Source organism: Eretmochelys imbricata, chromosome 18 (assembly GCF_965152235.1).
Source record: "Eretmochelys imbricata isolate rEreImb1 chromosome 18, rEreImb1.hap1, whole genome shotgun sequence".
In the NCBI taxonomy this organism is placed as follows: domain Eukaryota; kingdom Metazoa; phylum Chordata; order Testudines; family Cheloniidae; genus Eretmochelys; species Eretmochelys imbricata.
The window spans coordinates 18938338-18966318 of NC_135589.1; the positions used below are offsets into that span (position 1 = coordinate 18938338).

General features: G+C 45.6%; 1 protein-coding gene across 1 annotated transcript in view; it reads left to right on the forward strand.

Annotated features, from left to right (window-relative positions):
- Positions 1-27981, forward strand: part of PLCH2 (phospholipase C eta 2) — a 284031-nt gene that overhangs the window by 196579 nt on the left and 59471 nt on the right. Inside the window, exons 5-8 of the mRNA XM_077837140.1 lie at positions 6244-6414; positions 11965-12058; positions 23994-24197; positions 25851-25971. Coding sequence (XP_077693266.1) covers positions 6244-6414; positions 11965-12058; positions 23994-24197; positions 25851-25971 — 590 coding nt within the window. The remainder of the gene's footprint in view (positions 1-6243; positions 6415-11964; positions 12059-23993; positions 24198-25850; positions 25972-27981) is intronic.

A 27981-nucleotide genomic window follows, 5' to 3' on the forward strand; every position in this document is an offset into this window, starting at 1 on the left:
TGTACAAGCAGAACATTTTAATAATGTTTTAATAAAACTTCTTTGCAATGCCAGCAAATACCACACTCACAAATGCAGCACTGTGGAAAACAAAATTTCAGAAACTCATTAAAATTAGTGGATTAAAGGGAGTTGCTTTCTAGGATAAATCATTCGGATTAACTGGAGCCAAAGGGTAGAGACTGGTATAACTTCTGTGACCAGAGAATGGGTTTCTACTAGTAGCATGCTAGACTCTTGTCTTAATAGTTTCAGATGAATGGCAATAATTAGAAATCCTGTTAAGGGAGGAAAAAATGGATGAGCCTTTTCCATATGAAAGTGTATAAATGAGAGCAGCCTGGTCTGAATTATGGATGTAATTGGTGTTCTGTGATATAAAATTCCTGATATTAAGCAGCCTTGAATTGCCTAATCAAAGCAGAAATCTCTGCCTTGGTTAACGAAAGAGCTAAACAGAACGTTGTTAAAACTAACATTGTATATCATACATGGGGTTTGAAGGCAGTCCCCTTGGGTTCAATTTTTCTAATTAATATCCTTTCACTGACTTGGATGAATGCCTGCTTTTATTAAAGTGCTGTATTTTCATTCTACCCAGAACTTTATTTTTAAAGGAGATGAATGTTGTGTGTTTGCGGCCCCCCGCTGCCCCATTCATTCATGGTGGTGGGAGGAAACAGTGCAATTTTATTATTAGCAAGGTTTTGCTCACAAGTACATTCAGATATGTTTCACTGGGCTCCTTTAATAAGTTCAGTGTCTCTGCATTGATTGACCTGTTTTATATTGGTGTCTAATTCTATTAACCATTTCAGAGCCTACACAAAATTTGGCTTCAGTGTTGTAGTTGCTACAATTCTAGAGTTGTTAAAGTGTCAGGCTGCTAAATAGAAATCTAACATCCAGGGCAATCAAGAGTTAGAAAGTGTGTGTGGATTCCTTGGGGGCTGAGAATAGACTAGGAAGCTGATAATGTATCGCTGATAACCTATTGAGTGTCTCTCTCTAAGTAAATCAAGGATTTTCAGTTTTGCCGTGTTCCTGGAGAACTAGCTGAGCATGGGTACTTAACCCTGGGACTCCTAAATGGAATTTGTGCTGTTAGTTCAGTGCTGTTTGTCCATGGTCTTGGTGTGCTGTTGTCCATTGTCTTGAGACGTTTCCCAACTAACTGATAAAACTGCAGCCTTCATGGCACCAGCCCAAGGGAATGCAGCGAAGAAGTATTATCTGGGCTGTACAAGAAGCCTGAAACTTTGTCTCTGATCTGTAATGTGCTTAGGTTTGTCTACAGCAAAAATGTGCAAAGCAACCAGCTGACAACTCAATTGCTGGAAAACAAAGTGGGGGATGTGGGAGGAGCTCAACATTAAAGCAGGTCTGTGGAATCTTCAGTCCTGACACTATGCGAGACACACACATCCTGGCTTGATAATGCAGCAGTTTAATTCCAAAGGACAATGTCTGAAAGGGATGGTTAAGCTCTGTATGGTAAATGAGCACAGGCGTCTTACACTGGGAAATAATGTATGCAATGTTGTTGTAGCTGTGTCAGTCCCAGGATATGAGAGAGACAAGGTTGGGGAGGTAATATTTTTTATTGGACCAACTTCTGTTGGTGAGAGAGACAAGCTTCCCAGCTACACAGAGTTCTCTTTCAGGAAAGGAAACAATGAGGAGTCCAGTGGCACCTTAAAGACTAACAGATTTATTTGAGCATAAGCTTTCATCGGTAAAAAACCACTTCTTCAGATGCATGAAGTGAAAATTACAGATACAAGCATAAATATACTGGCATGTGAAGACAAGGGAGTTACCTTACAAGGAAAGAACCAGTGATGACCAGGCCAATCCAACTCCTCGTTGTTTTTGTGGATACAGACTAACATGGCTACCCCTCTGATACTTTCAGAAAGGAGTCGGTTAGCACCATCCTAGCAAGATAATTACTAAGCAAATTTTTGATTCTCTTTTCAAACTTTTTCTTTCTCTCTCATGCTCCTACAACAAGACACATTTCCATTTTGCCTAGCCAGTGGGTTGATTCTCCAGCCTCACTGACAGGCCCATTCATAAAAATGGGACCAAGTGAGAATAAGGATGGGAAGTGCTGATTCAGAGCTATCCTAAAAGATCCGCACATGTGGCATCTGACTGGATAGTGCATTGTTCTGCCTGCCATCTGCCAAACTGCCAGCTGCATTTTCTCATAGTCTGAAATGGAGGTGTCTGGAATTATCACCTAAGGGTATGACCACACCGCAGTGAGGAGGTATGTAGATATACCCAAGCTAGCTTACATCTAGCTAGATAAAAAGCTAGCTCAAGGAACAAGAGCAATGAAGCCATAACAGCATAGGTGGCTTCCTGCGCCCTGGCTACATACTTACGCAGTAGTTATACTGCTGTTGTTACTTGAAGTCGCTTTGATCTACCCATGCTGCAGTCACACCTCCTGATTGCAGTGTAGACATACACTGAGTAGCTCAACATTCCTATACTTGTCTGCCCAATTGAGTCTGAGGATGCTGGACTAGCTGTTCCCTAAACCATCTGCGAGAACCCTTCTCCGTTCGAATGCTTGGTGAGGTCTGACCTGACCGCTGCACCTTTGGTGGGAGATGTTCATTGGACTGAGATCTTCCAGAAGAGTATTTTTCAGGGGGGCCACGCTCAACAAACAAAATTCAGATCGGAGTTTGGATTTTAAGCATTCTTAAGCTTTTGATGGGTTCTGGTCTGTGAAGTTTTGGTTCAGGCTGATGTCTAAATGTTTTGCCTTCCTACATTTCTCATAGTTCGTCTATGGCTGATAGTGGCCCTGAATTTTACAGTAACTGCAGCAGAAATGTCCACTGGCTGACTCGGATCAGCAGTACTACAAACCTATTCAGCAGCTGTCTTAGCTTTTCCCCTGGCATCATCAGTATGCATGCCTTACTGGAGACTTCAGAGCCTATTCCTAAGCATCACCCAGATACAATCAGATAATGTGTCATCAGACAAAGCGACTGAGCCCTGCGGCCTTCAAGGGGCTCTTTTTAATCCTTATGATTTACTCGTTGATTTTTTTCTTCTTCCTCCTCTCCTCTTCATAACAGCTGCTCAACTTTAATTGAAACTTCAGTGTTGATGTGGTGGACTCTACACTGAAGCACTGAGCTGCATTCAGATTCCTCTCGCTGTTCAGGAGATCTGCTGGCTGTTCTGGATGGCTGGCTTTTTTTCATTATACTCTAGTCGTCTTATGCCATTGTATTGACTTTACTCTGCCTTATCTGCCCTGCTCATTAAACAGAGCTCGTTTTGCATATTTCATATGCCTGCATTGTACGAAGTATTTTTCCCTCTATCTGCCCATCATAGACTGTTCCTAATTTAATTTTTAGGGAGGGATTAGCCATGGGAAGGGTGGACCATTCGTTCTCAATAATCTTTTTAAAACTCTGCCATTGGTATTGCTCAGCCCAGCAGCTCTGGGAGATTTGATTAGTCCTTTTCATTAGGCACAAAACCTTATGCCTCACATCAGCGGTTCTTTTTTTATGAGACACTTTATGGCAGTGGAGCTCCCCTCTATTCAGTTTGTGGGTGTGAGGGGTCTTTTCACAGCTAGCTTCCATAAGCTCACATGCAAATGAACAGCCATATTTACTCCGGCCACTTTTGTGGGTGGGTCGGTGGGGTCAAGGGGAATAGTGGTACAATACACATCTGCAGAATTTCTGCCTATGCTTTCTTTAGGCTTGCAGCTTGTTGTGGGTAGAAATCTGAGTTCTTTAATTGACAGATACCTAGCTGCAGTCACAAATCAGGTGCATAGCCCCTGCATGGCTGGACTTTGGACGTTGTGCATTTCAAAAATACAGGTGCAATTTTTGCCATTGCATGTTTTGTCTACCAAAAAAAAGTTACCCTTTAAAAATCAGATCTCATACAAATTGCTCCCCCCCCCCCACCCCCAATCAATAGAAAAATCATTGAGACTCTTGCCTAGGGCACGGAGCTGGGTTTTGTTTGGTTCTGATCATGGCGGTTCCACTGACTGCATAGGCATCCCTGGGGCTCACTTCACCCGTCTGTAGAATCACTGGCTGTAATGTATTTACTTCACATGTCCTTGTGAGGCTCAATGCCTGTAACGGGCTTTTGAGACTGCTGGATGAAAGGCACGCTAGAGGTGCATCGTGAATGGCAATCCAAATGCCAAACCTCTTGTCCGTCTGTAATTCTCCACACTCCTCCTGTCATGCTCCCCTCTAATTTTAGGATATGTTAGTCCAAAAAGCTGGGGCTCCCTTTAATAGAGAGCAAGAGGACTGAAGTGAAGGAGAGGACCAAGAGTCACAGTACTCCTTGAGACTTATGGGTAACGGAAATAGGAGCTGATCTATATTCCAGAGGACATCAGAAAGCATTATTGCACAGGAGTTCTGTGTCATTAGCACTAATGGAGCGTGAGGCCTGCGTGGTGGCAGAGTGAAAATGGAATCAGATTTTTGTACTCAAAGCAGTTATAGGTGTAAACCAACTCTTGATAAACCGGCAATGCAGTTAAGATACAATGTGAAATTGCTAATCCAAACTGATGTGTGGTTATTTTGGTATCGTCAAAGCTGAATTCCAACAGGCTCTGATATCTTGGCATTTGCTGACATGGGACTATATTTGCACTTCATCCAGCTTTAAAATCCTGTGAAGAATCCTGTTGTTGATGGGTTGCAAAGGGGAAAAAGTGCTTCTCCCATTTGAAACATCAGAGCAATGATTCTCAACCTGTGGCCCGTGGGCCGCTTGCGGGCCAATCAGCACGCAGCTGCTGCCCATGTGACATCCTCAGGGCTATACAGGTAGTATTGGATGCAGTAAATAGGTTGAGAATTACTTCATCAGAGGATAATTAGGGACAATGTAATGGGGAGAATTGGCTCATTTTCTGTGGTGTGGTTTGTTTGGGATTTTTTTTTTTATGGCTACTTTGCTTCAAGGGATATTTTCACACTCCTGTATCTCCATGTATTTCTAATTGATGAATAATGTTTTTTTTAATTAGCGTTTTCACAAAGTGTGCCAAGGGACAAACATGCCGAATGAATGTACAACATCTCTGGAGATGGTGTGTGTGGCTCACTGAATCCTATAGCTATACAGAAGAAGCATGGCCTTGTGGTTAAGGCACTGGCCTGAGAGACTGAGGATCTGGGGTCTATCCTCAGCTCTGCGGTATACTTTATGGTGCCTTATTTTCCTTCAGTAAAATGGGGGAAATATTTGCTGTTCCATCTTTTGTCTGTCCTGTTTAGATTGTAAGCTGTCTGGGCAGGGATGGTCTCTAGTATCATGTGTTTGTACAACACCTAGCACCTGCAGGATGGGTGCAGGAACTCCGCTGGGACCTTTATGCAGGCACTACGGTAATATGGTATGTATCTCAGTGGCCTCCAGTCACGGACATGCACGCAACTGGCGGTGCTCTAAGGATCAACGATAAGCTTCTGTGTTGGGCCCCACTGGTGCCCTGACACTCACGAGACTGGTCTGGAGCAGCCCCATTTCAGCAGTGATCAAATGGAAGGTTTTGTGCCGGGTAGGCTGGTGCAATTGGTCAAAGAGTGGAGAACTGCTGAGATGTGTAAACTTATTAGGCTGGGTGCCCGAGGGCAGTGTATTTTGCTGCTGCTTTATTTCCTCCGTAGGACCCTATTAAATTAACGTGTGTATGTGTCTCTGCCCTAGGAATTCACAGGTGTGCTCCTGAGCCATGGGCTTCTTGGCAGGATGGTGTTGTTTCTAGTGACCTTCCCAAGACACCACAAGTGTCCCCTTTTTCCTGGACACCTGCATGTCCTCTCCCCAGTACTCAATTGCATAGTGCCCTGCCTCAATGCCATAGATGGGAGAACCCTCCCAATGTGGGGGACCTACTGAAGACTGCTGCCTCTGGGAAAGTGAGCTCTGGAAGCCTGCATTAAAATGCAGATGTTTGAGAAGGTTGAAAGGGGTGGGGGTAGGGGGGTTGCAAGCCATTCATGATACCAGTTTCAGCCTGGTGAGCCAAATCTTCCTGAGCAGTGTGTTGCTAGGCGAGACTGCATTCAGGTTAAAAATGACTTTCTTGTGAAACACAAGGGTTTGTGTATTTTGGTTTTAGTTTTGGTTTCTTTTTCAATTCCCTCCATTGTAATGATCTTGCTGGGAACCGGGGCACCTTTAACGGCACCTTGCTGTTGCGTATCGCAGGAGGCTGATACGGATGATAACCAGGGCACGCTGGGCTTCGACGAGTTCTGCGCCTTCTACAAGATGATGTCGACGCGGCGCGATCTGTACCTGCTCATGCTCACCTACAGCAACCACAAGGACTATCTAGATGCAGATGACCTGAAGCGCTTCCTTGAGATTGAGCAAAAGGTAGGTGGGCACTGGGGAGAGAAGTGCAGCTTGGGTGCAGAACCCTGGTATCTCTCCCTTAGAAAGCTACAATGTTCCAACCTTCCACTTAAAGGTGACCTTTTAATGGTTCGCTCGTGGCTTCTTCCCAAAGTGGATAGAAACCCTATCAAACCTTGACATTTTATGTGATAACAAGGTCACCTGCAGAGCATGTCCAAACCTGTGCACAGAAACTTCAAGCCTATTGCCACTCGATGTTATTTATCCCAGCTGAGTTCTTGGTTTTGATGTCTTAAAATGGAAGGAGATTCTGATAAGCTAGTGCTACCTCTTTTTCTCTTTATATGCAGCACCCTTGGCAGGTTTGAATAATCGGCCTGCTCATTTAGGGAACATTGGAGAAATTAATACTCTCCATAAACTGGGAGAGCAAAGATGGGCTAACCATCTAATTTAGCATGGAAGATGGATTGTGTTTTACTCCTGTGGATCTCACCTGGTATGTTGATTTCTTAATGATCATAATTTGCACGCCCCACCTAATATCAAAATTGGATGTCATTGTACATAGCGTACTCTGTATGCACTGGACAGCTTTTTTAATTTAATTTTTTAAAGCAGTAATAACTGAGTGCTTTAATTGCGCACAGCAGAGCGTGGGCATGACTCTTGGTGACAGAGGGAATAATCCAAGAAAGAGTTAATGTTTGCCATATGTTTGATTCAAGGCCTCTTCCTAATACTGGTTTATGTTAATTTCATGCTTGTAAAAGAGAAGGACAAATAGAACTGGCCAGAAGCAGGCAGGAGATGGGCAGGTACTATACAAACATGCCATTCATATGTCTGAAAATGTATCCCAAGGTACCCCTTCTGTTGCAGTTATTAGTCTCCCAAAGCCAGAGCCTTCTGATCAGGCCAAACTCCATATGGCCTAGAAAAATGCATCCGTGTCCACCTCAGACCACTGAATTCACCTTTCCCATTTTCAGTGACTTTTTGAATAAAGATTTAGTTTCACGCTACAGACTGTAATATTGTTGAACAAACAATTGTCACTGTAGGAACATGTTTTGCAGTATCACACCTACCAGCTGCTTTGATGGGCCCTGCCTCACGAGCTTGGTTCACAATGGTTTTTACTCTACTAGACACTTATTACTGGAAAGATACATGGCTAGCTTTATAACTAAGCATTACTGTAAGGTTTCTGACCAGCCCCCTGGGTTCTAAATCTGCCATGTTTTAATTCTGTGGGTGGGATGAATTTTTACATTTGTTTCAAGTAGAGAGCATTTCCGAGGTGCAATTGAAAAGTTTAGTAGCTACCTACATCTGGCCACTCCAATCACGGGGCATGTGGGGCACTCAGACAATTGGGTGACTTAGACAAAAGCCACTGATACCACTTCAGGCCTGGTGTGGATGTTTCCTGGAATCTCCTTATTCCCCTATCTCCCTAATGCAGATCATTCTGCTGTAGCTTCCCTCCTTCCCCTTACTTTTCCTTTAGAAAAATCCTGCAGACATGTGGCTAGATGGAGACATTTGACTCTTTCCAGTATGAGAGATGGGAGTGGGAGGTAATATCTTTTACTGGGCCAACATCTGTTGGTGAGAGAGACAGGCTTTCACAGAGCTCTTCTTCAGGTCTGGAAAAGATACCCTGAGTGTCACAGCTAAATAAAAGATGGAACAGATTGTTTAGCATAAGTAGTTAATACACATTTCAAGGGACCATTCAATTGTTAACACCTCTCCAGTTATCACCTTCCCAGTATGAGGTAACCTGATCCAGTGGTGATATTTTTGCCTCTGTCTCTGTCTTGCTGCATGGCCTTGTGGGTAGAGTAATGAAGTGATTTGCTTACTGGAGGGTGGCCATCTTTCCCAGGCTTATTGAGAGGATTCACTGCTGGCTTGGATAGCCCTTTGGAGATAGAAAGGACTAACTGTTTGGTCCTTCTCTTGCCACTCTAGTGGGTTTTACAAGTCACACAATGTTCTGTCAGTTCATCTGATTTGAAAGAGATGAAGAGTTTATGGTCCAACAGAACAGGTGATTCTCTAGTAGAAGCCAATACCTAATGGCAAGCGTTACACCTAACGCTGTTCATAAAATCAGACCTTTCATATGTCTTCAGAGACTTTAACTCCTGGGTTTATAAGCTTTACTAGTCAAATATTGAATTTTACCTCGATGCCCTTGCCATAGTTATCAATGGGCTATCAGTTAAATAGCAGCAAACTAATCTCCGTGCACCCTGTTGCAATAGCTGCTATGTACAGTGGAATTAATGATTTGCTCCTTGTAGGCGAGGGCTAAACAGGAAGGTTTGCATTCTTTATGCATATTAGTCACTTTTATCCATCAACCAGTGCTGCAGATTAAAGATGTTGGCTCCCTTTCCTGACAGCTCCTGTAGGCTTTTGTGAAAAGGAAATAAATAGAGGTGTACCATGCTTTTATTTTCTCATGGCTAAAGCTAAGTAGCTTCCTCTCTGCACACGTACGTACACATGCTTATACAAATGCATTGATCTATTCCATCTTCTGCATCAAATCTCAACTATACCCACCTTGGTGGGAACAGCCAACTGCCAGCTACGTGATCATCTTGGTTATTGGTGGCTTCAGTGGGCTGATCGTTTTAAAATAAGCCATGAATGATGAAAAATACAAATGTTAATATCACCCCTCTCAGCAGCCATAGGAATGGAACAAAGGCTGCCACATATCATAGAATCATAGAATATCAGGGTTAAAAGGGACCCCTGAAGGTCATCTAGTCCAACCCCCTGCTCGAAGCAGGACCAATTCCCAGTTAAATGATCCCAGCCAGGGCTTTGTCAAGCCTGACCTTAAAAACCTCTAAGGAAGGAGATTCTACCACCTCCCTAGGTATTAGGGCATCTATGCCAGCAAACACTGGTATGTACCGAGGACGGCTGCAAATAGCTGGTAGACCTTGCCAGAAGTGCCAGTTAACCAGATTTTGTGACCCATTCATCTGTTGCTTAGTGTGAATGTGCTTTACTGTACCTGTACTATACTGTACCTATACCTTACCAGTTGTTCCTCTTATCAGGTTTTGAGCGGCTTCTGATGCATAGCTGTCTAAACCTTTTGGACTGCAAGGTTGTTGGCTGGTCTGTTCTGGGAAAGTTAAAGCCTATTGCAGTGAAGAGGCTGGTGATTATTTTAAGTTGGCTGGTAATGGAGGAGCGATTTAGTAAGCTAGAGTGCCACTAGCAATGGGGACAGGGAAACCAGCCCACTATAAATGTGACCGAAGGAACATGTAATAAAAGACCACATTGCAATGCTTAAATAAAAGGGGAGAGGGAAGGCGGATGCCAGAAGCTGAAGGGTCAGTATGGCCCCAGAGGAAGACAGGAGCTATGAAGTTAAGGTAAAATCCAACCAGAGAGCCCTGCAGTTTAGAGTATTTCTTTTCATAGAGGAGAGAGGGATTCCAGTGGGATTTTTTTTCAAGATTTCATTAAGTCTGAGAATTTAGTGAAGTTGTTTTGTTTCTCTCGCTCTACTTTAACATCCTCAGGAGAAAGGGAGCATTTCAACTGCCCATTGGCCCCACCCCACCCCACCCGATATAAAACCCCTTCTCTCCTCTACTTCTGCCCTGGAGGCTCCTCTGTCAGGATGAGGCTGGGGCATTCCTGGTTTTAGGGAGGCAGCAAAATAATAGCTCAGCCAGGACTTTTTTTTTCTCGCCAGAATTGTAGAAGTAGATGGGGTGGGAAAGAAAAACTACCATGGACAGCAATGGCGAAGTCAGCACGAAAACTCCTAGGCTGGGCTATCTCTGTCCATGTGCTTCTGCTTTTCATGCTCTGATAGAGTCTCTTGAGTCATCTGCTAATTAAATAAATGAACACCCATCCCTTTGTGCCTGTTGTCTCTTTAAACGAGTTATGCAGTGTGTCTGTTTCCCTGGGCCTATTGATCCTCTTCATGCTGAGAGAAAAAAATTAACTTCAGCCATAGGACTCAATCAGTTCAGCTAATCGCTGGCACTGAGCACTAAAAGCTCTCCAGCTTTCCTCCCACAGATAGTGCTGCCCTCTCTAATGCAATATGTCTAGAACGAGCAGGTGTTGCTGCTGTAGGTTTGAGCCTTGTCAAAAACAGAACAAAAGCATGCAACAGCAGTGCTGAGCTAGCAGCAGGGAAAGGCCTTGTTGTGGGATTGGGACGAGAAATCTCATGAAAACCAATTTTCTTATGAGATCCTGCCTTTGCTGGTCATGGCCAAAATGTAAATGCTGCAAGAAAGGTGTTTTGGTAGGGAGACTTCTGGGCTTTTGTGTCTCAGCCCAGCCCAGCCAAGCCAGGACATTCAGTGGAAGGAGAATGCTTTTTTCATGCTCCTTAATCTGTTGTGTTTTGAACCTCCCCACAAGAAGGCTCCAGTCCAGTGTCAAAACTGCTGACCCTTTGGGCATGGGTCCACCTTGCCCAACCCACCACCATAATTAGTCCCTTTGTTGGCAGACTCAGCAGAGAGGGCAAGGACGGAACGGTCCATGCACTCTGAAGTCCCCTTGCAAGTGGTTCCTCCTGGGCAGGATACAGTTCTGTTTGTGCACTTCCAGAGAAGCTTGCACGGCCACTGCCATGCTGTAGGTCTTCTGTGGCTAGATGGAGAACGCCCTGCTCCAGGCATCTGTCATGAGATGTTAACTCCTCGTCCCGCTTTATGCTTTACTTTGGTTTTACGTGTGTATTTTTGAAAGATTCTGCTTGGCTTTTTAATCTGCACCACTCTTTGGGACAGGCACCATATGGTCGTGTGTGTGCACAGCACCTCACACAGTGAAGCCTTGATCCTGATTTGTAGCACTGCTGATGACAGATGTAGTAAATAATTGGTCATCCAGTTCTGTTTACATAATGCAGGGCTATATGGTTCCTTTTTAAACATAAATGGAGCTAACCATAAATGGCCTAACTTTCAATTGTCAATGTCTCAGAACATGCAGAATTTTCTCTGTGCACACATCTTGAGGACCAGAATGAAATCCTACCATTGATCAAAGTAACGGATGCACTAGAAATGCTTCCAATAATCTCCTGTCCTTCTGATACCTGGCCAATTTATTATAATTCATTCTTCTCTCCACTGGCTCCTGGAGTTCTGTTTTGTTGCATGCCTCTAAAGTAAAAACCTTTTGACAACACAAATTAATCCTGCAGCCAAAAGACCCTATTGGGCCATAGCAAAACACGTGCTGTTTGGTTGCCCTGTGGGCTTAAAAACACTAAACAAAATTGACCTACAAAGCAGAAATTGGGCTCTGTGTTTTATTGTGTGCTATCAGGCAGCTGCCAATGGGACTAACTTTTCACTAAGCAGCCTGATTCTTATCTGACCTGACACTGAGTGGCAGGAGTGGGAATTTTAGTGAACAGTGTAAAAATCCTAGTACTAGTGCAGAAAATACAGCCAGTTCTCATACTACACAGAGAGAAGAGAACTAGGGGAGCAGTGGATGATTATTTAGTTAACGAGATGTTCTCCACTTCATGTTCTGTTTCCTTTCTAGATGACTAATGTGACCAAGGAGTACTGCCTGCAAATTATCAATCAGTTTGAACCGTGTCTGGAGAACAAGAAGCAGCGGGCTCTGGGAATAGACGGTAAGTTGGTTTTTGCTGCTGTTCTGGAAAATGCCCAATGGACGGTAAATGCTAGTTCGAATTTGACACTTGTTTGAGTACTGTATGGTGTCTCCTTGCATAGGGGATGCTTTGTCTGTGCTTTTCCGTTAATGTTGTTGACGTGGGCTGGGATTTTCAAAGGAGCCTAAGGGAGTTAGACACCCGGAGGGATGAGGCTTCTGTCATTGCAAGTCAATGGAGGTTGGATGCCTGTCTGTCATTTATGCCTTTGAAAGTCTCTCCCCAGGTCCTACTGAAATGCAATGGAATTTGGCACTTAACTCCCCTAGGCATCTGTGACAATCCCAGACAAAGTGTTAATCCCCGTCACCCCCCAAAGAACAACAAATGTTAGAGTGTTAATAAAACCAGTGTTCTGAGCATGTGTCGAAATTTACAATGGGGGTGGTAAATAATGTTGCCCCAAGAAGCACACTCTCAGCAGGCCCGGTGCTAATGGGCTCTCACTGAACACCAGGTGCTGCACTGAACAAGACTTCAGTGGTGGCCAGGTGGTGGTACAGGTTGCTTTAGGGCTGATTCTGAATCCCTTACTCAGTACAGTGGCCCCTTTATCCACGGTGGTCCCATCAACTTCAAAAGCAAACAAGGAGTGCTAGTCAGGCCCTGGAAATGTTGTTTGGCAATAGATTGTGTGGGAAGTGTCTTGAGCTATGTTTCAAAAAAAAAAGCCGTAATATGCACATCTGTGGCTGTGTTGAACTAATGCAGAATGGCCAAGTATAAATTGGTACAGTCTGTTCTTCAACCCAAATGAATGGGGTAGTTTCCAATACCTGGAGTCGCCTCTTTGTCGTTGGTGAAGGATGGTTCCTATATAATGGATTCAGGTCTCTCCTGCTCTGGGGACTGAAATCGCTGTTTCCCTGTCCCTTACAGCAGGTAAAACACTCCATTCGGGATGTGTTGTGCTTTACGCCCACTTCACCTGAGTGTGAGAACAGAGAATTGGGTCCATCAGCTTGGCTGCCTTGTGATTGGACATTAGCCTGATCTTACCTGAGACTTAGACATGTTAGACAAGAAGGGATTATTGTGATCATCTCATCTGACCTCCTGCATAACAGAGTAATTCCTGCAATGAACCCAGGTTGTCTGAGTGAGAGAGAACATCTGACTTTACTCTCATTATGTTTTAACACAACTTCTCTTCCTTCTTACCGTTAAACTCAAAGTGTGTGGGAGTTACTGCTCACTCCTGGGCTCAGAAGACAGATTGCACAGATATTAGCGACATTGGATTGCCTGTTAGGGTCTATAAGCATTGCTTATGAAGAAGTCAAGCCTATGAGCAACAGTACTTACCCCTAACAGGCAAAGCATAGACTGTGGGGTCACCTTGACAAGAGGCACAGAACTACGTTACTCACGGCTGGTTGTGCTGCTGTGAGAGATTCTGGAGCACAGGTGTTACTCTACCATGAAATGGAAGTCTAGCACAGGAGCCAGTAGCTTGGTCCTCATTTGAGAAGTCATTGCAGAGGGACTCCATATGATTTCTTTCTTACTTTTTATATATACAGTTTCTTATGGATGGAAAAGATGCTCTTGTGCTTAAGGCACAAAATAGGGAGGCAGGCTTGGTGTCTACTCTTAGCCAGTGGTGAGCTGGAACTGGTTCGCTAGAACCGGCTGTTAAATTCCACGAGGGCCTAAAAAGGCTTCTAAATTTAACCGGCCAAAAGTGGCGCCTTAGGTACCGACTCCATTTTCCAAGGGGAAAATTTGGTGGGTGCAGAGCACCCACCGGCAGCTCCCCGCCCTACCCCCAGCCCCAGCTCACCTTTGCTCCGCCTCCTCCCCTGAATGCGCTGCCCCGCTCTGCTTCTCCGACCCCAGCCCCCCCCGGCTTCCCGCAAATCAGCTGTTGGCACGGGAAGCCGGGGCGGGCTGAGAAGCCGGCGGCGGCTTCGCACTCAGGCCCAGGGAGGTGGAGGTGAGCTGGGGCGGGGGGACGCGAGGAAGGCTGCCCACGCCACAGCATGTAACCAGGGGGGCTCAGGGGAACCACTCCCCGCCCCAGCTCACCTCCGCCACCCTCGGCCCGAGCGGGAAGCCGCTGCCTGCTTCTCAGCCCTCCCAGGCTTCCCGCTGAACAGCTTATTTGCTCTGCACCCACCAAATTTCCCCCTGGGTGTTCCAGCCCCGGAGCACCCAGGGAGCCGGTGCCTAAGGCGCCACTTTTGATGGGATCAGTGGGGGGAGCGGTCGCTCCCCCTGCTCCCCCCCTAGCTACGCTCTCCCACCCCTAGAAGCCAGAGTGACCTGCCGGATGCTTCCTGTGAGCTGCCCCAGGTAAGCACTGCCGGGACTCCCCACCTCGCCCTGCAGTAGGTCCATCTGGCTCTTAGGGGTGGGGTGGGCACCCACTACAGTGGCCCACGAGACCCTCCTGCCCAGTTCTGGGGGAAGTCAGGGGACAGGGGAGGGGGTGGATGGGGCAGGGGTCATGGAGGGGGCATCAAGGAACGTGGGGGGTTGGATGGGGCAGGAGTCCCAGGGGAGTGGGGGTGAGCAACGACCCCCTCGTGGGGTGAGGAGGGAACTGGTTGTTAAGATTTTGGCAGCTCGTCACTGGTCTCAGCTCTGTGCCAGATGCCCTATATACCCTTGGGTTTAGGTTAGTCTCTGTCAGTTTTCCCACCTCCAAATGGGAGTAATAATAACTCTGACCTCCATTCTTCCCAGGAGGCTGTAAAGCTTCACTTCGCTAATCTTTTATGAAGCACTTTGAGATCCTGGCGCTACAGAAGCACAGAGCATTGCTCTTTATTATTGTGGTTTGAAAATGTAAAACAAGTGCTTGGGGTAGTTGACGGAGTTTATGATGAAACATGCTCTATTTCTCCGCAACTTTTTATTGATAATTGGTTGCAGTTCTAAGATCCTACCTGGTATTGACCAAGCTTTTGGTCTGCCAAAAACTGCTGAGAGAGAGAGAGAAAGTCTGGTAAATGTCTTGTCTGGGCTGCCTATCTAGGAAATACACCTGTCCCTGTTTTGAAATGTGCAGAAGACTGACAAGTTATGTATATCCAGGACTCTTGTTTGCAGGCATTGCAATTATTGCAATTCTTTCTGCTGGTCTACACATCTCATTTACCCATATCTTATCCCAGGACTTGATTTTGAGAGCCTGAATGCCTAATCAAATAGCTAATATATTTGGGGAGGAGGGATTGAGAGCACACTTTATAGATTACTAGATTTTGCTGAGGATGGACAATAGCCAGGCCTGAGACTAACGAGTGAGCTCCAGGAGTTATTTTTCATTAGGATGAAGAAAGGATGGAGAGGGACAAAGCCCCTCTGTTTTGCTCAGATAGTGTCTGAGGGGGGCTGTGTAGGGCTGTTTCCCAAGCATTCTCCCTCTTACTCCATTACCTTTTTTAAATTGGCATCTTCTCAGGGAAAAGTTCATTCTTCAGCGCTGTCCACTCTGGCACGTCTAGCTAAATGTCCTCTAAATGTTTTTTTTTTAATTCACACAGGGGGTTGTGTAATCTTATAACCTCCTTAGACTTCAGAATGCTGCTGCTTCATTTATGTAATCTAGTACAGAGTTGTTCTTTTCATGGCTTTGTGTTCTCTAGACTTTAGGTCTCTCTTGCCCTCTATAAAGGCTAGCTGGAAGAGGGCTAGCTAGAGAGGCTGGACTGTAATAGTGCTGAAGACAGAAGTCCTCTGTTTTTCCTCGGAACCAGTATGGCCACACGCAATGCAGTGCAAGTTCCCTGCCAATGACTTGGAGGGCCCATTCTCTCCTGGTGGTCTGTTGAGATTGCCAAGTAGGGATCTAATTTATGTCCTCTGTAGTTGGTGGCTTCTTGTCATGTGGCACCTGACTAGTAGGAACTGGATAATTTTAATAGGATCACGGTTTGCTGCTGAGCAAAATAAAGCACCTTGTGTGACAGGAGGCTTTCCTGAGAATGGAGTCAAGCTCTTGAGGTCTTCGTTTCACACTGCTGACAGCATCCCGAGGCATTCATTTTTCTTCATTCTAGAACTGACGGACACAGTTAGTGTTAGCTAATTACGGCAGTTTCAGCATTAAACTTCAGCAAGTGCATGAAACAAGCACCAGGGCCAGTTCACAGGGGGCCCAATTAGCGATACACAGAACCGCTCCTTCAGCAGTCAAATCTATCATCCAGAATGAGGGAATGATTAATTTGCTGCAAGCAGCTGGTACTATTTTTGCTAGTGTGCAATACATCCTATTGATTTTTCATCCTAGCTGATCTTACTTGGGTAGCCTCTTGCTTTTACGCAAGCTATGGTAATGGTTTGCTGGAGGAGGTGTTCTGATCATGATATGTTCAATTCTCTTGCAAGCTGGCCTAAAGCTGCCGTGTCTTAGTGTTGGCTACAGGAGTTATGAGCCTGCTGATTTGAAAGTGACTCCCTGCTACATTGCATTCAGCACAGGCCATCAAATAGGGTGAAATCTTGTTATCAATAGTTGGTGGAAGTGGGGTGGCTAGTGCTATTATTGGGCCTGATTGCTTATTTCTGTTTGAGACATGTTTGATGGAAAGAGAAAATGCTACAGTGCAAACATTATGCTCCCCTCTACTGAGATAGTCTTGAGATAGCAGTGTGACTTGCCTATGTAGTTCGTTGGTATTTTTGCAGTTCTAGCAAAGATGTTGTTTTTAAAGAAAAGTCTAAGTGGTATGAATGCAAATCAAGCAAATAATGATTTAATCAATGAAGATCAGGTGTCAGTTTATCTGCATAGATCCACAACTGAGCAATTAAATACAATAATAATTAGTGAACAATTGTTTTTCTTTCAACATGTATTAACCCAGTTACTCTTATGGAAAAGTTCCTGTTGTGTTTAATAGGAATTAAACCAATTGGGTTCCACAGAAATTACTTTCATATATAGAATGTTAATAGATAATGAGAATCTTTTGTGTAGGTGGTATTTGAATTTTCTGTTGCAGGAACAGAATTCTCTGTTACATTCTGTAGCAGTGGTCCCCTGGGGGGAGCACTGAAGAATGTTTTGGGCGGATGCATCGGGCCCCGGGCCAGCCCCCATGGGGGGCAGGGAGGGAGCACCGCCAAGCTCTTCTCTCAGCCTCAGCTTCTCTCTGCCCCCAGTCCAGTTCCTCCCCCATCCCCAGTTCTGCCCCCAGCTCTGCCTTCAGCTGAAACTCCTCTGAGCCAACTGTGCAGTAACAGAAGGGGACATGGACTGATTCTATTACTGGTAAGGGAGGGGAGTGACAGGAAATGTTTGGGTACCACTGGTCTATGGGATGGCTGGAAAGCCTATAAAATGGTTACTGTTTTCCATTACGTCCTATAGAACTCTTCCATAAGAGTAGCGTGACCTAACTTTAGTTTTTGAACCTTCATGCTACGTCCTATAGAATTGTATGGAAAGGGAGGACACAGCTGAATACAACTGACAGTCTCTACTAGGAGTCAGGTTTCAGAGTAACAGCCGTGTTAGTCTGTATTCGCAAAAAGAAAAGGAGTACTTGTGGCACCTTAGAGACTAACCAATTTATTTTAGCATGAGCTTTCGTGAGCTACAGCTCACTTCATCAGATACATACCGTGGAAACTGCAGCAGACTTTATATATACACAGAGAATATGAAACAATACCTCCTCCCACCCCACTGTCCTGCTGGTAATAGCTTATCTAAAGTAATCGTCAGGTTAGGCCATTTCCAGCACAAATCCAGGTTTTCTCACCCTCCACCCCCCCACACAAATTCACTCTCCTGCTGGTGATAGCCCATCCAAAGTGACAACTCTTTACACAATGTGCATGATAATGAAGTTAGGCCATTTCCTGCACAAATCCAGGTTCTCTCACTCCCTCACCCCCCTCCAAAAACCCACCCCCATACACACACAGACTCACTCTCCTGCTGGTAATAGCTCTTCCAAACTGACCACTCTCCAAGTTTAAATCCAAGTTAAACCAGAACATCTGGGGGGGGTGGGGGTAGGAAAAAACAAGAGGAAATAGGCTACCTTGCATAATGACTTAGCCACTCCCAGTCTCTATTTAAGCCTAAATTAATAGTATCCAATTTGCAAATGAATTCCAATTCAGCAGTTTCTCGCTGGAGTCTGGATTTGAAGTTTTTTTGTTTTAAGATAGCGACCTTCATGTCTGTGATTGCGTGACCAGAGAGATTGAAGTGTTCTCCGACTGGTTTATGAATGTTATAATTCTTGACATCTGATTTGTGTCCATTTATTCTTTTACGTAGAGACTGTCCAGTTTGACCAATGTACATGGCAGAGGGGCATTGCTGGCACATGATGGCATAAATCACATTGGTGGATGTGCAGGTGAACGAGCCTCTGATAGTGTGGCTGATGTTATTAGGCCCTGTGATGGTGTCCCCTGAATAGATATGTGGGCACAATTGGCAACGGGCTTTGTTGCAAGGATAAGTTCCTGGGTTAGTGGTTCTGTTGTGTGGTATGTGGTTGTTGGTGAGTATTTGCTTCAGGTTGCGGGGCTGTCTGTAGGCAAGGACTGGCCTGTCTCCCAAGATTTGTGAGAGTGTTGGGTCATCCTTTAGGATAGGTTGTAGATCCTTAATAATGCGTTGGAGGGGTTTTAGTTGGGGGCTGAAGGTGACGGCTAGTGGCGTTCTGTTATTTTCTTTGTTAGGCCTGTCCTGCAGTAGGTAACTTCTGGGAACTCTTCTGGCTCTATCAATCTGTTTCTTTACTTCCGCAGGTGGGTATTGTAGTTGTAAGAAAGCTTGACAGAGATCTTGTAGGTGTTTGTCTCTGTCTGAGGGGTTGGAGCAAATGCGGTTGTATCGCAGAGCTTGGCTGTAGACGATGGATCGTGTGGTGTGGTCAGGGTGAAAGCTGGAGGCATGCAGGTAGGAATAGCGGTCAGTAGGTTTCCGGTATAGGGTGGTGTTTATGTGACCATTGTTTATTAGCACTGTAGTGTCTACTAGGAGTGTTATTACATTTTTGCAAGTCTTTGTGAGAACTTGCAGACTTTTGTTCTGAAGGTGAAACTTTTGGCATCTAAGATGGCATAGACAGGGATTTCCCTTGCAGGAAAAAATAAAATCCCTATGGAGACAAACATCTGAAAAATTGAGCTTTTCCCATTTGTTGCCTTCGTTTTTACCAGCAAAGAGGTGTCTGAGCTAAAATGACTGTGTTGCACTCTTTTTTTAATTTTACACAAGTGTTTGCTTCTGGTCTGACTTGGTTTTTTTTTTCTTTTTTCTTTTCTTCCCCATGGTTTCTAGGCAGGGAGGATTGCCTGGCTTTGCACACCATTGTGAAAACTTAACAGCACTTAGTGCTTGCTCATGGGATTACTTGACTACTTAAAGTTAAGCCTGTGTTGAAGAGCCATGCTTTTGTTCAGAGCCTACCCAGGCAGGGACTGCACTAGGGCTAGGTTGAGGCTTTGGAGAGCTGTCTCAGGGTGGATTATTCAGCACTTAACTACCAAAGTTCTCATTGTAGCCTGTGTTTAACAGCTCAGTTTAATAAGCATGTTTAATTAACACTCAAAGTCAGAATTTGAAGCCAGCAAGAACCATCATAAAGGAAATGTTTTTGCAGCAATTTATCCCCAAGTTAATTTTCTCTGCAGCTTGAAGGCCAGTATTGGGAGGCTGATTCAGATTGTTTCTGTTTTCATTTCCTGGGTAGTCCTCTACTCTGTGACGGACTGATGTATTGTTTCACTAGAATCATAGAAGATTAGGGTTGGAAGAGACCTCAGGAGGTCATCTAGTCCAACCCCCTGCTCAAAGCAGGACCAACCCCAACAAGTGAGCGTGTTAATTCATTTAGGAGGTAGCAGCATCTTCTTATAGTCCCCACTTTGCTTATGGACTAGTGAGAGAGATGTCAGGGGAATGATTCATGGCAAAGCAGAGATTCCAGGGAATAAAGTCTTCATTGTTGTGGAGAGCTGTTAAGACCCAGTTGCAAATGGGGAACATGCAGCATTTCAGTGGAGTTGAACAAAAGGGATTTGTGGGACACTTAGGATGGAAGTTATGGTTTTTACTAATCCTCTGTCCTGCACGTACTGGGATGTGAGGCAACAGTTTCTCAACTATGGGAGAAAATCAGTGTCCCAAAGCTACTTCTCCAGTCCCTTCTTCCCCCCGTGTTCCCCAAGTCTGTAAAGGGACGTACAAAAAGATGGCATGATGGATCATTGTGCAGTGTCCTTCAAGGCAAGGAGTCTGCATGATCAACAAAAATTCCATCGCTTTGGGAAGCTAATTCTTCAGGTAGCATCTCTGTGCCTAGTCCAGCTGATGAGCGGCCTGGTGCCAAATCCACAGTATTTCAGCGACCTGCAAGCTTGATAAAGATACAGACAATAATGTGGTGCTGGCCTCTCTTGTCAGCATGCATATGTGGAAATGTGGTGGCCCGTTAAAGTCAGGGATTCAAGTATCTGTCTGCAGGAGCCAGGCAGAAGGGCAGACCAAGAACCAATGCACAGCCATGCCAGACAGGTTGGGGGCTGAGGCTTTCTCAGGAAGGCTCTCATGGGAGTTGGAGGAAAGAGAGGAATCCTTTCACGTTGTCCCTGGCTGTGGCCGGGCATCGGAGACTGTCTGCATGGATGACAGTAACCCCTGCAGCTGTTACTCTCCCTCTGCATGTAGGAGAATGGCCGGTGCAGCAATGTAATCATGGCTCAACTAGCCAGAAACCTTCATACTCCGGACACTGTGGTGCAGGGAACACCTGAGGAACAGCACTCTGGAGCATGCATGATGCCAGCAGCCCCTGAGAGAGTGGTCCTCAAATCCTGCCTTTCTTTGTGGAGTGAACCCACACTAGATTTGCCAAGTTAGGGGGGCAAGGTTTGGTCCAGACAATCTCATATGACCCTTACTCCTGACATGCAACACTGTTCTCTCAATATCAAATTCCTGACTGGGAGGCCTCTGAATGAGCCAAGTAGAAGTGTGGCTTTGTCATGTCCCCAAGGGACTGGAACGAGACTCCCGTCCCCCAAACTCATCTCACTGATAAGCAAAGGTCTCCAGAGGCTTCCATCTGCTCAACCCTTGGCCAGCATCTGTTTAATGAAATTAACCTGAATCATCAAATCTAGGCAGTAAAGAAACACTGCAGCCCTCTGTGCTGCAGAAGGCAGTCCAGGGCAATGTAGAAGGCAACCAGGAGAGATTCCAGACACCTTTTCCCTTTAACAATACATCCTCAGAACTAATTATCAGACTCTAGCCATGTGACAGTTTTGAGTTCTGTCTATTCTGGGTCTGGATTTTTTTGTTTTTATTTTTTTTTTAACTACAGACTTTCAAGGTGAATGTAAAGATGCGTTCAGGGACTAGTTACTCCGAAGGTTACAGCAACAAATCTGTCACAGCCCAAGTACAGACACAAAGTCAAACAGCAGCACTGTTGGGAAGATTAGGATATAGCTAGACCAAGCAGCATCAGAGAGCTGAAAGGATACAGAAGCCACAACTGAAAAGTAAAAGGAATATTAAGACAGGCCGATGGAAGGTTTAAGGACTTGTATGTTGTGTCTGAACTGGTATTTAAGACCAATTATCAGCTGTTTGTAGCTTTATAGTGAGTTTGCCAAAGAGAAAGCATCCGCTGCCCTGGATGGAATGCTAGAATTTTGACAGTGCTAAATAGATTTCAGATTCTTAATATAGTAATATACTTAGGAGTTCTGTAACTCTGACTTGTCTTGCAGCCTTTCACTTCCAAATCTGACATTTGGGTCAGCTTTTCTAGTCTAATTAAATCTCCATAGAGCTGGCTTGCTACTGTATTGGAAATCGTGAGTCAGTTGTGGCATATACTGTCCACAGAGGACATTAATTGCTGGAAGTCAGTCGTGGAGATAACCCAGTTGTTCTGTAGGAATTAGGATTAGTATCACAAATGGAACCTGGACACACTCTGTCATGAATGATGAGAAGAAACTGTGGGCCAAAGTACACAAGCCTAAATGAACCTGATCTGAATTAATACTGTGACATAAAACCAGGTTACTTTCACATAGCTTCCAGTTCTGTTGCCCACCTAACTTTGTGTCACACAGGCCACCCATCACTTCTGTTATGATTTATTGCTTCTATTTTTCAAGCACCGAGATGCTAGGGCCCTGTGCTGCTAGGTGCTGTGCAAACATGTAACAAAAAGACTGTATTTGCCCAGAAGAATTTACATTTGAAGTCTAATAGTAACACCTAACCAGAGCTGAATCAGGTTAGTAACACCTAACCTGGACTGGCTACCTTTTGGAGAAAAGATCTCCATCCTGATCCTGATCCCCTTGGCCAGAGTTATCCCAATTAATTCATAACAAATTTTGGAAGAGATATTTAATCTCCTGCTTCAGGGTTAAGCCAGTCTCTAATTATTAGAGACCAGGATGACAGTTTACCCCACATATGGTACTGCAGGGGTTCTTTGCACCTTCTTCTGAAACATCGTCTACTGGCCACACCTGGAGCAGGATATTGAACTAGATGGACCTTGGGTCTGGTCTAGTTTGGCAACTTCTAGGTATGTGAAAGATGGCAAGAGCAACAAAGTGTTACCCTTCTGGAAGCGCAGAGAGATATGTGAGCGAGACCATTCTGAGCTGTTGTTCGAATCCCACTGAGGGGAGTAAAACAACATTCGTAGGGACAGCCAGGATGGATCAAATGGATCCGAGGATCAGGGGTCTATCTCGTGTAGTATCCTGGCTCCAACTGTGACCCACACCACATGCTCCAGAGAAGGTGCAAGAACCCTGTATTGATATTTATGGGATCACCTTCCCCTGAAGAAGGTTTCCCATTAATCCCCAGTAGGATTCATGCCCTGAAGTAGAGAGGTTTATATTCCTTCCAAAATGTATCTTAAAATCGTTGCTCTTGAAACTCTGAATGTTCTTCTTATCAGTATAAATGTTCATTCCTTTATTGCATCCTGCTAAGCTCTTGGCCTCAAAATGGAGCATTTAAAAAGCGTGTTCAGTAGGGTTATAGGAGAGGGAAGGTCTAGCAACTCTGCCTAACAATCTGTCTACAGCATAGTTCCTTTCCTCTGGGGTTAGCAGCTTCATAGCATCGTCTCTGGTGACCTCCAGGAATAACAGTGGACACTGGGAATAAACACAGAGGGAGCAGAAAAGCATGAATAACCTTTTCATTTACACTTTATAAATGCAGATATGATTGCTCTCCAAGTGGGTGCATTTGTTTCGTTGTTTTCACAGACCCATATGCTCAGTAATTCCCATCAGAGAGCTGTCACTTTGCAAAAGAAAGTAAGGGTTTCTGAAAGACATCATGTTGGAAAAGAACCTGAGCATCTTGTCTTGCTTCTATAGTTCCCATCATCTCAGGGACCAACATAACAAGGAGCTCTCTTAAACTGGGACTGGTTTTTCCGCAGGTCAGGGGATTGGAACCACTTGGTTTTGCCATTTGGGAGTTATTGACCTGGTGGATGTAGAAATGGCGGCCAAAATGGTCAGTGACCAAGGTTTAGACTACATCATTTGAAAGGACTTTGACAGCTGTATGACTGTGTCTTCTCTCTGATTGCTGATTTTAAACCATGAAATTAGGTGATCTTGGTCTCCCAGTTTCTCTGCTTGCTTTTTCTTGAATCTCAGTGAGCCCGTTAGACATGGAAAGAGTCAAAACCCTCCATCCTGTAAAAGGAAAACTCACCACTGCTCTCATGAGAATTTGGTGTTCAGACTGTTTCACGGCAGATGGGGTGCAGAGGGGTTTGTGTCAGACTGGTGTGTGTTGGGAAAGAGGAAGAATGTAGATAAAGGAGAGTTTATACCGAGCAATCTCTGATTCACATTCTGCTCTCAAACAGAACAACAAACGCTGTTGCTAGCCTATCGGTTTTTCCTACAGGCTTCACCAATTACACACGGAGCCCGTCGGGGGACATCTTCAATCCAGAACACTACCAGGTGAACCAGGACATGACCCAGCCTTTGAGCCACTACTTCATCACCTCTTCCCATAACACCTACCTCATGGGGGATCAGCTGATGTCTCAGTCTAGGGTGGACATGTATGCCTGGGTGCTGCAGTCTGGCTGCCGCTGCGTGGAAGGTAAAGACAGAAGGGAATAACTGTGAGGTAATCAGGAGGCTCCATAGTTCATGTGTCTCGTCTTTTAGGGAAAGAATCATGAGAGCAAAGTAGGTGGGTTGGGGGAAAGGTTTAGCACAATGTGCATTTCCTGTATAAGCAATGGCAAAACAGGGCTTCTATGACAGCAGTATTTATGGCCTCCTCGCTGGTGCACTTTCCATGACACAGCAATAGGAAGAGGCCTGAGGCCAGTGTTGTTGTTTATACTCATAAAAAATTTTGAATCCGTCTTTTAAGGGAGAAGGCTCTTTTCCCAAAGCTATTCTATGCTTGTTCTCCATTTGCTGCACAGGGCTTGTGATGTATGGTTGAGCTATACCGATTCCATCTAGTACAGGGCATTGGTGCACATACACACTAGCCTGGGATTTGCAGCCATGTTGCTAAGTGGGAGGGAGTCCCTGATATGGAAAAGGGGGTCACGCTATGAAACTGTTGTGACAACCCTTGCACTCCACAATGGGTCTGTTGTTTGTTGCTGGGGAATCAATCGTGGAGTCTGTTAGCGTAAAGTATCCTGTCGGTAGCAGTACCCATGTTGTCCCTGTCTCCAAGGTCTTGACCACTATATAGAGGGTCACCGTCTCCAGGAGGTAAATATGGCAGCCTGCTCAGGTTGAGGTTTGTGAATGTGGTAACACATTCTTAGGGGAATGAGCATTACATGGAAATATGCCTATAGGTGAGTGTAAAGCTTGGGAAATTCACTGGAGGGACAGAGGTGCTTAGATCTTGGCATTACTGCTACCCTGAGGAGCTCTGCTGAGACTCTGCTCTCTAGTCTAGTGCTGAATCCGAATGGGATTTTTACGCTTTAATATCTTTCTCCAGGAAGATATTCTTCTGCACTCACAAAAGAACATCTTCTTTGCTTGGGGCTTTCTCAACTGAAGGGATCTGGGTCAGCTGTTCACAACATAATTTCATGGCAAGCAAGTGCCTGCAGAGGAAACCGCTCAGGGACCTATAGGGAGAGACACACATGAGGTGGGGGGAGGAGGCAAGCCTGCACTCAGCTGCAGGACAGTGGGGGGCAGATGCTGTGTCTGGGTCACAATGGGGAGTTGCAGGTTCTGAGCACCTTTCACAGCGGCACGGCCCCAAGTCACTCCTGGCAGGATGACACTACTGTAATGGGTAGTTATGCTGTTCAGCAAGATGCGCCCAGTACCAGGAAAATCTCTGGCTCTCTTTTTAATGGGCTTGAGTCTGTCTGTCTGTCTGTCTGAATTATCTGTTATAACAGGGGTGGCCAAACATGCTGACTTGCTGAGCTGCATACGATGGTCTTCAGAAGTTCAAGAGTGGGGTGCACCTGCCGGGGCTTGGGGTTTCAGCCCTGCTCCTGCTGAGCTCCCCCTCCTCGCTGGGCATAAGGCCCTATCCCACCACCCTGCTGCAAGGCAGAGGTCCCAGGCCTCCTCCCTCCCTTCCTCCCCCCCCGCCCATGTCTAGTAAGTGGAGAGCAGGGATGGCGTGGGGGGCTCCACGGGCTGCACTTTAACTGTAAAAGAGACACTTGCAGCTTGCGAGCCATGGTTTGGCCACCCTGGGTTATAATCTATGATTCTAAGATCTAAAGATAAATGGGACCTTTTTTCCCCTCTGTAGTTGACTGTTGGGATGGGCCAGACGGCGAGCCAATTGTCCACCATGGATACACCCTCACCTCCAAGATACTCTTCAAAGATGTGATTGAAACCATCAACAAATATGCTTTCATCAAGAATGAGTACGTACCCAGCCTGCTGCTAGCTCCCTTGGTATCCCCTGGCTCCGTGGTCCTAGATCCCTGTTTAGGCAGCCTTGCTTCGTGCAAAGGCAGTATGCAAAGCTGACTCGGTACTGTATGAGCCAGACAAGCCTGCACGTGCTTGCTTCTTCCTGCAGTGAATAACTCCTGTATGGGAGGCGTAATAATGCAGAGATGCTTGTTGGCCTGATAACTTTCCCTGTTCTATTCATTCACTCTGAAGCATCGGGCACTGACCACTGTTGGAAGACAGGATACTGGGCTAGGTGGACCGTTGGTCTGACCCAGTAAGGCTTCTCTTATGTGGAAGGGCAAAATTTAATTAGACCAAGTGGGGCTTTCCATAATCTCATGTCTAAAAGCCAGAGACTCTAACACATTTTGACAATGAGTGCCCTGCTTATCCATGTGCCAGTAATACCAGCGTCACTGGGTGAGAAGTTGGGCAGCAAAGGGCTAGACAGAGGCAGTAGCCTGGACCTGGGTTACTCAACCCATTCAAGGGAAATGGGGTTTGTCTGAGTCCAGGATCTGGCAGGAGACCAGAGAATCACCAGGGGGGAAGATGTTTCCTACAGCTGACCGTACACACAACCTGCACTTACGATGTGAGGAGTTGGGATTCTCTGTTTGGATATTGAGATGAAAGGGCAGGGCAGCCACCCAAGTGTCCCTGTAAAGGATGCTGTGAAAGGCAGGGGACCGGTGCCTATGGCAGTTATCTGTTTTGTTTTGTTTTGTTTTTCTCTTTCCTTGAATTTTTGTCAGATGAAGCAACGCGCCTGCTGAAGAATGCTGGGGTTGGGGTACAGATGGGTGTTTCAGTTAAGCTTCCCCTGTTGCACAGCTGCTTTCTGAATTACCTCTACAACATGTGCCTGTGTGCAATGAAGAGTGGTTATTGTATCTCTATAACCCTAAGTAGGCAGGGACTGTTACCTGATGCTGAAAATCTGTTCCTGGGTCCTCTGTGTTTGCCTGGTCTGACGTTTTCTACAAAGCAGCAAATCTGATGAGCGCGTGAGCAAGGTGTGAGAGCACAAGGCTTTCACGCAGTTCCGGAGACCTGTATAACACCGCACTGGGAACATCTGGGTTTCCAGTATCACACCCATCTTTGTTCTCTGCCAGAGAGACAAAAAGCTGTGCAGAGCCATTGTAACCCCAGAGCCCGTACCCCACAGTATATGTCTGCTGCACCCCAAACACAGCCATGCTTGGCCTTTTCTCCTGATCTATAGTTCTGGGAGTGTGGAAGTGGTATGTGTGTGGGGAGAGTTATAGCAGCTTGTTCCACAACTGACTTCCAGGAACCCAAGCAATTCCCCAAACCATCTGCTTGGGGAGAGCAAACTCGTTACATAGACTTGTGCTTCTCCAGAGTAGCTTACACAGAAAAGCCCTGGTAAGTTATGGCCACTGTGGGCAGCAACAACTAGCTATTGACAAAAGCTGCACTGTGGGGTGGAGTGGTATAAATATTTCCATGGAAGGATATGCGTGTGTGGTGGGAAGGCCTGCACCTCAGGCAGCTCCAAAACCCCAACCTGCATAAACACTAGACTCTGTAGCACACTTCTGCAGAAGCTCCAATGTGTTCAGGGCCATGTTTCCTCCCCATTATGTTCTTCATGGTGTTTAGCTTCTAGGCAGTGGATGTTTTCAGCTGCGTCCCATACCACCGACCATCTTTGTCTTTTCACTGGAGGGCATGGCGTGCCTCAGAGGAGAGAGCGTTCGGGAAGGAGGTTCCTGCTGACACTAGCCCTTACTTGGTACTTTTTAGAGCAGGCCCGTGGGTGCTGATTCCGCAGTTTTTGGAGGTTTCAAAATTTGTTTTCATTCCGCACTGGAAGGGAAGCCAGACCTTCTTAACGTGTCTGCGAAACAGAACTGTGTCAAGATGTCCATTTTCTGATCAAAGCCCAAGCTTTTCTATTCAGCAGGGCAGGTGACACAGCCGGTACTTGTATCCCACCATCTGCGTTA